The following is a 12,497-nucleotide window of genomic DNA, read 5'->3' on the forward strand; positions in this document are numbered from 1 at the left end:
ATAATTGGAATGAGAAGTGGTCACCAGTATTGCTCTCTAATTTGTGGTATGTACACAATTTTCAGGTTCTGTTCGCTCGCAAAATTCTCCTAATATTTCCACATTTTGTTCTTTTCTACGAGTTCTTTCTACTTTGATTGAATGGGTAATTACATACGAGTAGCTGTGCTATATATGTCATGTATGTTAACAGAACATTTCCGAGCTTAGCCAAGTGACACGAACACGTGAATGTTTTACGTCAAATGGCATGTTCGATTTTTGATGCGAAAACACTTTAAACAATTCAATACTTTTTTGTTTAAGGACATCCTTAGAAATCAAAACATCATTTTTATCCTGTGCCGACAGTTGGCCGAACCAGGACTGGGATATAAAAAGTATTATTTGTTTTATTTTCACATGACTTGGGTCATTTATAGTGGTAGGGTCACTGATGTTTTCTACAAAGCTTGAAAATATGTCATAAGAGTGAAAGTAGAGAAATACAATAAATGACGCATCGAATATATGTATTTGAAAAGCCTGAAACGAACGTTTGTGCAATTTCATCAAGCGCAGACAGAACGTCTACATCAAGAGATAAGTACAAAAAAGGCATAGCAACATTTCTGGACATTCAGATAATAAAGGTTTTAAGGGGTTTAATAACAACAACAAAAACATGTTGCATCTAGCGTTGCTATATACTGGTCAGGTACCTATGAACTCAAAGTTTACGAACGAACAAATTAGTAGATTCACCACACTTTCATTTTTGGACTGGATAGATCTTCTGGTACATTTGGGCATGTGCAAAAATGAAAAAAATCACATTTTAACTCTTAAAAAACCTGACCAGAGAATAATTTGTCACTGGTAAATAATTATCTTTGAATTATATCATTTTTACTCGGTGTCCACAGGCTTTCATTTATAATGTTGGTACAAAATTGTTCTTCCCAAAGTTCATAATTGCCTGTGATGACAATCATTGTCAGTGACATCTTAACCAGGTGCAACTGATGATAAGTTAAACGTTTAAACGAGATGAAAACTTGAATTAGTTAGCTACAGACCGCCTGTGATTGGCAGGTGTTCTCTCAGCTTGTTGAGATCGTCATCATGTGATATTACCAAAACAATTTGTCAAGCAGTGACTTTTTATTGCCGCCACTTAGACCTTATATTTCCAACATCGCTGATAAGTGGGGGAGGGCCATCGGTAACCTTAGGTAGTAAAAGTTGTGCCCCTTTAGGATGTGGTAGTGTGTTATTAGCCTGTGTTGATAAATCAGGACCGATGTTGTTGACAGTGAAAAACAGCTGTGAATATCTGCAGAAAACCCTCCAAACTACTTCACTGCATGCTAGGAGTCTACCGTCAGAAAGCTATGAGCGGGGATGATAGTCAGTGCACTTCCTTGGTTTAAGTATTTTTTGACTTCACACTGTGCGATTGCCAGTGGCGTATGAACGTGGCCCTCGGCCCACGAGTCGCTGGTAGCACCACCCACTTTTCCTTACGTACTACGGCTGCCAAGTTGGCTGACGGGCTGACGCTACTGGCTGACGTTTCCTTAGCACTCACTGGACAGTATCCTGCTTAGATGGCATCCGAACAGGTCGTATAAAAATTAAAAGCCGGTTTTCCTCGCACATCAGATTCAGATCGGCAGAGGATAACAATGGGCGTGGACAGTAACCATTGATCACCGTGACCAGCCTGCAGCCTGGACGAGCACGCCTTCCGGTGCTTTTATATAACCCACAGACAGGTTGTACCGGAGAGTTGTTTGTTGACAGATGAATGGTAGCTATATACTATAGGTGACTAGATCCTAAACAAGGTACACAGGTGACTCGTGATCAGGACTTGCCAGCATGGCCATGGAACACAGCATGTACGGGATGAACCCCCGATCGTACTCGTGTTCTCTGGACCATTATGGATCAGGAGGAGCTGTCAACTTCGGCTTACCCCAGAGCTTTCAGCGCCTTCCCCCCTCGGGACGATGTTTGGGGGTAGTGGCTGTTCCTCTGGTACTCCCAAACTTTAGCTGTTCTCAGCAGTCCTACAACTGGGCCTTGTCATCAATGTCTCAATCGGCGGCATCCAGTCTTTACGGTAACTCCTCGTGTGAGTGGGGATCGAGAGCGGCTTTGTATTCAGGGACTATCACACGGCTATTTTAAAGAAAATGATGTACCTGGTAATTCCTTTCAACAGACAGTGAGTAAATGTGGAGTGGCTTGTGCCCCCCTCGCCATATAGCGCTGTGTTTGGGTCCCTCAGCTAAGGACGTCTACGAAGATGACGCCATTTCAAATTGCTTAAAATCTAAAGGTAGGTGAAGACACTGTTTTCGAACCCTCAGAATGTCGTTGTGATCATAATTTAACTGTTTTGGTAAAAGAATTTTACCAAAATTTGAAATTTAACCTGTTCATGCTAACTTACTCAATGTTACCAGTTTTGCTGATTTACCACAATCATGACTTTTATTGGTGTATTAACTGAAACTGGACCAAACTCTCAAACATAATTATTTACAAACTTTCTTAATTTTTAACAAATAATTTTGATAATTTTTAGCTATACTTAATTTGTCAAAGTCAGTTTTTGAGTTGAACTGTCTTGGCTAAAACTATCCCACTTAAATCTGACTTGTAGAATTTGATGTGAAACGTGATGAAGCCTTACCAGATATACTAAACTTGACACTTGTCATTGGTTTGAATTATTTGTTCGGCTGATCGTTGTCAATAATTACAAATTTCCGATGAACAGATGCATTATCCAATATTGTGTTTTTGGTCGTATAGACTATTGATATAATGGGATAACACCGGTCTCCAATGACGACAAATTCATCATCTTGCAAGATTTCTTTACTACTCCTTGGTGTTAAAATTTGACAGGAGACATGCCGCTGTACAGCTGTTAGGATTTACTGACGCAAACAGGGTTGTGTTTAGAAAACAAAAACTTTGATTACTTGAAAAGATATTCATGCTTTTGTTTTTGTGGTTATTAAATGCAATTCTTTTGAGGAAACTTGCATCTTGGCAAAGAGCCATAAAAATTAGATTTTACAAACTGGATTATGGATATACATAATTTGAGTTATGGCTAATTTCCGGTCCTAAAATGTGTCCAGTCGGCATGGGAAAATAAATTTTGACCCTGTTTTTGCATGATTAAATTTCTTCATGTCATCATGCAGTTGTCATGAACAGTGATATTATCAAAATTAATTCATGTTTGAACGATCACATGCCGATACTTTCACCGGTAAGCTTGACTTAGAAATCAGTATCACAATTTCATCGTTGGTTTAGTCTGACTTATTTTACCCCATAGTCAACATACCTTTGTGAATCCGTGCAAGGTGTATACATTTCGTGTCAGCACGTTCTACATGCAGAGAAATGAATAAACACTGAGCTTTTTTTTTTCTTCCACGTTTTCAATATAGTCGAATTAGGTTTGTGAAGTCATACTGAACATCTCTATCCCCAAGCCGTTAAACTAATTTCAAGGAGGCAAATTATTGACCATTCAGATTTTGTAATGTATACCATTTTCATAATAAGAAATATTGTTTGATAAGTCACTATCCGTTTGACATTTTTCTTTAATGTAATACGGTGTTTTGAATGATAAAGGCTGACATCTGGTGATAAAAATTTTCGTTGGAGTGTCATAACCAAAAGTACACAAGTTTGTTAAACAAAGGACTTTTTACATTTTTCTGGTGGTTATAGATATTAAAAAGTGTAACACAGTATCAAAGTTCAAAAACGAAAGCTGATATTCCTTGGTCAGAATTTCCGTTGTAGAGTTGTGTCAAGCCAGATGAAGACTTGTACTAAGCCAAGACATTGATACTTATTTGGAAATTATCCTGATAGCTCATTGACCTCCCCTGACAAATTGCTTCAGTTCTAGTGTGTGTGGTTCTCCTTGTCCACAAGCCTCTTATATGGAGAACAGAAAGCACGTGAAACCCGCCGGCACCCCGTCTGCTCAGTGACCCCCGGGCTATTCAAACAGACTTGTAATGAAATCTTCAATTAAGTGTTGGTATTTCTAGAAACATGTGTGGCTGGGTCTGGATCGTGGCTGAGTGTCCTGCCTCTTGGTTTTTGCCGCTACAGGCCGTCCTCTCTTGTCGTGGCCTTCTTGAATCCTCTCTCACCTCAGCAGCTTCGCATCATCCCTATCTTTATTACCTTACTTATCGCCAAATAAAAATCACAGGCATTTGACGACGAAGTGTGTAATATAAGTCGTGCGTTACGAATTAAGGTGGAGTATTTCTGTCATTGTTCTAGCTATAGAGGAGCTCCTCAGTTCACGTAGTTGCCCTTTGGCTGTCAGGAGGGGCCCATCTCTGCCGAAACTCTCGCACGGAGTAATCTGTCTTACTCAGGGCCGTCCCGGTGGGCTCTTCCTCATAACACCCTCTTCCACCCTCCCCAAACAATCCACGCTGCCTTTCTCACACAAATTGAGAGGAAGACCACTGGTCTGGTTTTCCCATTTTCTGCTCAACTTTCTCTAAAGGCAATATCGCTTTTCCCGCTTCCATGCACTTGTGAATCCTATTGCGAATTAAACGAGGTTAGAATGTTTTGAAGGCGCTGAGGTGATAAGGGGAAATGATTTATCAATTGTTTCAGAGTGTCAGGTATGTTGCTACAATGATTAAGTGACGACAGTAACAACTGATCAGAGATAAGTAATAATGTAGATAAAAGCTGTTTATGCCAACAAAATTAGTTTAAAACATACTGGAAGCTGGATAAGCGGCAGAAAAGGGTCCTAAATTGTTCAGATTAATGCTGAGATTTGACGTGTTGCTGTGGATTTTCCTTGAACATTTATATTCCGTAATTTATTCGTGTTTAAGATATGTTGATCGAAAGTCTACATTATATTCTGTATCTGTCTGCATAGTGTCCGCTTAAAATTCAGGCAATGTAACCTATAACTTAGATTAAATCAAATTAGGTACCCTTTCAAAAGTACAAGCTATTAGCTATATGGAATACTATGTAGGCGATATGCTAAAAGCATAACCGACCATGACCAAAGCAAAATCATCGACGGCCATTATTGTTCACAGAATCACCATCACTAGCTTGAACAAATTTACTAATATGCAAGAAGGAGCAGTAAAAACGTTAGAGCATAGCTTTTGAGATTAAATCAAACATAAATTTACGGAAGTACTTTGATTGTAACATATCTGCATCCGCATTTTACAGCGCCATTTTATTTCACCAGGGCGGCTATAGCCTTTTTTAAAATAAATTTGTGTCGTGCTGAAGTACGCAACTAAATCATAGAATAAATCTTAAGTTCTTGGATCATATTTCCAACTGTAAAATCTCGTATCTGGTCGAACAGGTGCTTGCCATAGAAGAGAAAGTGAGGAATATGTAAGTAATCTGGCTTATCAGATCTGCTTAACGAACTTTGAAGTGTTCCGCTAATGACAATTCCATATCAGCAAACATTAGCATTGGTGATGACATTATCAGCTGGTGTCAGCTAGGTGCACTTCACTAACTCATTGTTCTGAACGATCACAAACTATTGGTGGGTACTTGTGAATTATTGTGGCACATAGAATACACAAGCCTGCTGTGTTCCTCTAATCACTGGGTTCATTGCAGTTTGACATGTTGGAATCTGTTAATTAATAAATAAAATAATAAGCATTTATCTGATAGCAATCGCCATCCACATCTTTCGAAAAACATTAAACTTTTTTTGGCCATTTTTCAGCGTGAGTCTAAGTCTGAAACTTTACCATATTTGCAAACACTCAAACGCAAGTGAATTTAAAACACAAAATATTTGGTTGGAGTAAACTGATCCGCTGTTTGACGAGGGTGGGAACATGTGGACGTGAAGAGATGGGGGGCGAGTGCTTCGCCCCGCATGCCCGCTGAACCAGAAGGAGCTGAGACCGACTTGCTACAGCCAAGTACCGTGTAATCGGAAGGAGCAGCTGTGAAATTCCCTTTTAATTTGGGGGAATTTGAGGTCAGAAGAAGCTGACATGGTACAAATGATAGATAGCCCCCAAACTGATCGGATTAGTCCCAACCTGTATACCAATAGTCCAGTGAGTGACTCATGGTGGTCTAACAGAAGAAATTTCAACAACGAAGAAGGAGAAACTTGCTACTGGCAAAACTGAGAACGCGGCCCTCAATTTATACTAACCATGGAAGAGTGTAATGTACCGATGCAACATATGAATGCATATATGCGAAACCCAATATTTTGTGCGAAGTAAAACAATTGAATACTTATGCTATGTTTCCATTGAAAATATGTCATTACAATACTGCTTTTATATTAATCAATTTTAATGACGTGAAACTTTCACAAAGTACATTATGGAAAACACAACAACGAGAAACATGAAAGTGAACTTATGAAATGAATGGCATCTCAATGGATGATATTCTTTTTCGTATACAAAGCACATCTTGCATACTTTATGTCAGTATACAAGAAGTATTGCTATGTCAATTCTACGTCATGAAATAAAAGTATAAAAGAATGTCACTGGAGTTTTATATTCTTCGATATACCGAATGAAATGACGTCTTCAGAAAAAGAGTTTGGTTGCTAGGATTACACCTGGCTGTGTTGATCTTTACTGGACTTTCAGAATTAAACCAGCTCTGAACTGTCTGGAACGGTTAAAACCTTGAACACGTTACACCATAATTAAGGGAATATCAAGTTGCACGTAAACATTTGTGCTTCCCAGTAGACACGAGAATCCCTACCTAATTTCATGACTTGCTGGCTTCCTCTCCGGCCGTACGTGGGAAGGTCTGCCATACACCTGCGGATGGTCGTGAGTTTTCCCCGGGCTCGGCCCGGTTTCCTCCCACCATAATGCTGGCCGCCGTCGCATAAGTGAAATATTCTTGAGTACGGCGTAAAACACCAATCAAATAAATAAATCAAATAAATAAGCTAATTTCATGACAGAAGTTAATTCACTGATAGCTTATGAGGATCATTGAGGATAAAAAAATCTGATGATGAGTTTTGATTGGAGTATATGCGAGCGTTGCCTTTTATGCGTATCTGTGATACCTTTGTAAAAATAGCATACATAACACGAAGTCATATGTTGATAAGTCATAAGTCATAAGTCTTACGATAGTAAAGCTCAGTGGTAAGTTTCCTTTCCTTTATTATGATTTACTCCTGCCTGCAATATAAACAAATGATGTGATCAGCCCAGTGATCAGCCTCGCAATGTTTTCAGCCGAGATTGCGTATCCAACACAAAAATACATTTAAGCCCAGACGATGACGTAAGCTGACGAATGATTGGTGAATTATCACGTGGCCGCAGATTTCTATCAATCAGTGAGCTCGTAATGTGATCCGTCTCACATCTGTCACCGGCCGTTACATTTATCAGATACGCCGATACTCAAACACTTACTTATCTCCTCCAGTAATTTGAGTAATTTACTTCATTAAATCAGTCTTGTCTCCCACGGCCATCGGCCAACCGGTGCTGGGTAAATACAGGGCTGCATGGGTAATTTGAATAGGAAATTCCTTTGATTGCTTTGTGCTTGTGCAAATCCCTACACCTGTAACTTTGCAAATGAGATCTGCATGCACATCATGTGCAAAATAATTAATGTATGTGCAATACAAAAGTTTTTCTTTAACATTGGTACAACTTACATAATTTGTAAAAAAAAGTAATAAAGAAATATACCAGATGTTTTGAAGCAGAGCATCATGTGACTTAGACGACAAATTATCATGACAGAAGGTAAGGTGTACTTAAAAAAACACACAATAACTTAGATGCATAATGCAATATAACGCATGTTGTTGGAGCAAGGGCATAAATAAGATGTACATTACAGATTACAGATAGTTTAGTGGGACGTCAATTCTGGCCGTGTAGTGGACTGTTTGGTGTCAGTCACTGTGTTTTCACAGATGCAAATAATGAACAATCACAATATTAGACGGAAGTTTTTACCCGCAGATTCCGATACCGAACATACCCTACAGTGTTAGATCATATTCTTCATCGCGGGTTCCGAAATACAAAACAGTCACAGTGTTAGATCTTTTTCGTTTTGCAGGTTCAAAATTCTGCTCAGCCATAGTGTCATAGATGGGAATTTTTTTTCGCAGTTTCAGATCCCGAAATCTAATCCCAAAAAATTTACTCTTTCAGATTCTCCGAACTCCGATAGCTACAAGGTTGATCTGAGCAGCAAGCCAAGAAAGGAGAGAACAGCGTTCACCAAACACCAAATCCGAGAGCTGGAGAAAGAGTTTGCCATACACAACTACTTGACCAGGTTACGACGTTATGAGATAGCTGTGGCACTAAACCTCACGGAGAGACAGGTGAGTTATGCAGACTTGCATGAAGGACATCAACATATAATATGCTAATGCCATATTCCCCTTCCTCGCTTACAAAATGTATTTTGAATGCCGTGTTCAATGATTTAGTTCTTCACGGAAACCGTTTTGGTTAGATTAGAAAACTTGTGAAGCTAAAACAATTTATAAAGCATAGTATTCTACAATCATATCTACATACCGATAAAACATGTAATTTATGGGAAAAAAATAATACAAAAGACTATAGCATGGTGAGTAAATCCAGAACAGCGAGAATTGTGTGAAATTACTTGGGATTTTATTGTAATTGTTCATGTAATTACTTGAATAGTAAGAACTTATAAATTCCCTTGACCGAGCAGAATCAGCTAAAAATGCATTGGTGCATCAAGAAAGAGATGGTATACTTATTGAGTAGAAATAATGAGTTGTTCTTATACCGATACTGCATAAGCAAGCATGTAATAATATCTGCTTATAACATGCTTGAATTATTGATTGATCGTACGGATGACATAGGTACTAATGCCAAAACTGAACGTACGTTATACAGAAAGAGTATCTTTAGGGCTTTGATACACCATCTAACTTTAGCTACATTCCTGGATAAGTTCCAGAATATTCAGTTATTTTTTCCAACATATCGTGTGTATTGACTACTTGTTCAGGATAAATTCTCCGTAAAAGTCCAAACGCCTACCAATTTTTTTTCTAGACGACGTCTGGAATAGACACTGAAGCAAGCTCAGTTGCATCTGTATACATCGATGTGAGTGTTGCCAGAAAGTTTGCATTTATATGTCTGAAAATGCAATATAGTGAGACACAAATGACATATCTTATAATGCCAATAGTCCGAAAAGGCTCGTTTTAAACAATCCATAGGAACACCTAACCTGATAATTCTATAACTGCCAGTTGTAGAGGCGCGAGGCTGGCGTGTTATCAGGGACTGGTTACGCTATTGCGACGTTCCGTCACAGCGTCTGCTCTACTGTACAGCGCCCGTGAACGGCTGGCCTGTACCGCCCGTACTCTCGCTCTCTCTCCCGCGTCCCCCCGAAACACGTGTGTGGTTATTGATAACACAGAGCCTCGGTTTTTGAACCGAGCTGATGAGTTTTACAGACTCCTAAAAGATAAATATAAAAGATACATCAATCACTGGAGTCCCTGAGCTCAGACACGGCCCTGTCCGAAACCACGCAGAACTCGAAACGAAAGACTATGAAAATACTTTACAATTTGACAGTTTACTTCCATCGTAACGTTCATGTATATAAAAACAAAATATTTTATCGCAATTTTCTCAGTTCGCAAAGCTTTTATGAAACGATTTGGATCACAGTTTTTATACGGTAACTGGTGGGGAATTCTGGCTTCGCTCCGCTTGTCTGAGGCCAAAGGTACTCACGATATGCCAGAAGTTGAAAACATCATATTACATCTTTGAGGATATATATGTCTACTCTTTTTAAGGCAGAGTCTCAAATAACAAGAGCTAGGGTCACAAAGACTCTTATGTAACCATATCGGTACAAAACGACAGCAAAAACTACGTGCCAAAGTCAAAGTTAAGACTTATATTACCATATGCTAACATTTTTTAAAAATGAGAATTGCATAAGGGATACGTTGGAAGATGTGAACTTTACAACCTATTTCTTGACATTTTATCCTATTTTGCATGGAAGAGAGACAACCATTCTAAACAAACTACAACACTTGGCCCTGTATAACAGCTATAAAAACCCCACAACTCTCGGTGTCGCTCGTCTTGAGGGCAGTTCAGATCTGTTTGTGAGAGATAGCTGTGCCATAAACCTCACAAGATTCTGTCTCGCGAGACCTTTGACAAGGTTGAGATTTCACTGTAGATGCGAGAGTTTTGCAAGTGTATAGGACAAGGAGTGATTATCTATAAAGTTCGTTACCAAGTTATACAAAACCAATAAATTGATTATATGAGACAATTCATAACTTTGCATGCACAAAAAATGGAAGAAACAAAAAATGGAAAAACCCTTTGGTAGCATTCAAGTAAGGAAAAACAAGGACAGTATTTTCAATTTATACTTTCATCTGAATCATTTGAATTCTCACACCACATGTTTGCGTCAGAGTTTGTGGTTTCATTTTTGTCAGATTAGCTATATATATATATATATATATATATATATATATATATATATATATATATATATATATATATATATATATATATATATATAGCATGACTTGGATAATCTGCCTCACATAATCATATGTCATATCCATCTGTATTTACTCCGTGTTTTCATTTACATTTCAGGTAAAAGTTTGGTTCCAAAATAGACGCATGAAATGGAAGAGAGTTAAAGGGGCTAAACTGGTGAAGGATAAAGTGACTGGCCAACTAAAGCCCATTTTACCTCCCAACGTAAGTGTGAAGGGGGATATGTTTACAAGTGCTGTGGCAGAAATCAAGGAGTCCCCCGTGTCGTCCAATGAATAATGAACATCACATGGCTATAGCCAGCCAATCACAGGTGTATATATTCGTCATTATGTGACTTCTACGAGGATTCATCCTCACGTGCAATTGGAACTCTGTGACATATTATATATACTGTAGAAATCGGATCCGACAGGACGATTATTTGTGTCTGTGTTTCTTTTTTTTTAAACCTAGAACTTTTATATCATACGCGTACATTGCCTAGCAATTTTGTAAATTATTTCATGGTCTTTTTACCAGCCCTTTTCTCAGACATGCGTCCAACGACAAGCCCTGTTCATTTTGTGAGGTGTCAGTGTTTTTGACGGAGACTCCTCTAACCGACCGACAGCGCTAGATGTGTATATTTCTTCCTTGGTATTTACAAATTATATCACGTCCACGTCAACCTCCGTCCCTCAGTCAGTGTTACTGCATGGAGTGAAACCAATCTGCGGTCATTTCAGACTCACCTGAATCTGAAATTTCTCCAAATATCTGAGAGAAATCTATTTTGCACAATTTGGGTACGAAATAAATGTTTTATTTTATGACTTTGATTTAAGTTATTTGGTTTTGATTAATTCACTGGAGGAGATCATGTCAGACGACATTAACTAAGGTGCCAAAATGATGACTTTAACATTTTCATATCTGCCTATATATGTAACAAAATCAAAATATAAAAAAACAATATGTATGTGTGTATTTGTCTTATATCAAGAAACGACACGTCTTTGGGCCGTAACGTGCGACAACTGAGGTTTACGCTATTCTATCGGGTTTTAAAAATGTCCGTCTGTTTTTGTTTGCTTGTTAATGCTCTCATCATCTATATATCTTAAGGTGTTTAGGCCCGAAAATCAGTTTTGGAATACAATGCAGTAAATGTGGCCTAGCATTAGACTTAACATTGGCATTGGAAACAGATGACTACACTGGCTTAAATGAAGCTCAAAATGGACCAGTCAATCAAATCACAACTCGTATCATAAGAATATAGTCATGTTATTCTCGTGATTTCAGTATTGCATTTATGTATTATCCCACCACAAAATGTTGGACGAAGAAGACAAAATCGTTGATCGTTTGCTTAAGAAAATTCCAATTTTGCTTGATAAAAGTTTATTTATTTGAGTGCCCCACCCTCGGCGATGTCTGTTGACAGAATTAGCCGGAGTACTGGGTTTGTGTCCCCTCCGCACATGTTGTCCACAAGTGGTCACCAGGTTTCTCCGTGTCACGAGCTGCCGGACAGGTGCGCGCCACATCACATGTGCGCCGCACAGATCCCCACGCGAGAACCCCGCTCATGTCATACTACTCTCTAACCGTATTTCCTTGACACGGAAATTCTGCTGTATTACCCTTCAACTGCTTCCAATTAATTCAGCCGCCACTAAATCGTCCTGTCGGAAAATACAGCTCCACTTTCCACAAGCGTCTTGTTCACGAGACACGCGGCGGAGCCTGGTGGGTGGTGGGAAATATTGCATATCAGAAATACCGAGTTAAGCGCGAAGATGTACGAGGCCAAAAGTCTTCCTCTGCAGCACGTAATTACTTTATGAGACGAGAGGCGCGGATAAAGAAAGCGGTGATTATCCTGTTCTGGAC

At 38.9% G+C, this 12,497-nt stretch overlaps 1 protein-coding gene across 1 annotated transcript; it reads left to right on the forward strand.

Moving 5' to 3' along the window:
- Nucleotides 1–1,603: 1,603 nt before the first annotated feature.
- LOC135482108 (homeobox protein MOX-2-like) lies at nucleotides 1,604–11,440 on the forward strand. The gene is made up of 3 exons (XM_064761948.1): nucleotides 1,604–2,326; nucleotides 8,229–8,404; nucleotides 10,716–11,440. The coding sequence occupies exons 1-3, from the start codon at nucleotides 2,221–2,223 to the stop codon at nucleotides 10,896–10,898; spliced, it is 465 nt and encodes a 154-aa protein (XP_064618018.1). The 5' UTR covers nucleotides 1,604–2,220; the 3' UTR covers nucleotides 10,899–11,440.
- The last annotated feature ends 1,057 nt before the right edge of the window (nucleotides 11,441–12,497 follow it).

Source organism: Liolophura sinensis, chromosome 1 (assembly GCF_032854445.1).
Source record: "Liolophura sinensis isolate JHLJ2023 chromosome 1, CUHK_Ljap_v2, whole genome shotgun sequence".
NCBI lineage: Eukaryota > Metazoa > Mollusca > Polyplacophora > Chitonida > Chitonidae > Liolophura > Liolophura sinensis.

Excerpts from the sequence above, each read along its gene's own strand:
- LOC135482108 (XM_064761948.1), top strand. The coding sequence starts at position 2,221 with ATGTGGAGTGGCTTGTGCCCCCCTCGCCATATAGCGCTGTGTTTGGGT. Across the intron at positions 2,327-8,228 it reads AAATTGCTTAAAATCTAAAG|ATTCTCCGAACTCCGATAGC; the intron begins GTAGGTGAAGAC and ends TTACTCTTTCAG. Across the intron at positions 8,405-10,715 it reads TAAACCTCACGGAGAGACAG|GTAAAAGTTTGGTTCCAAAA; the intron begins GTGAGTTATGCA and ends TTTACATTTCAG.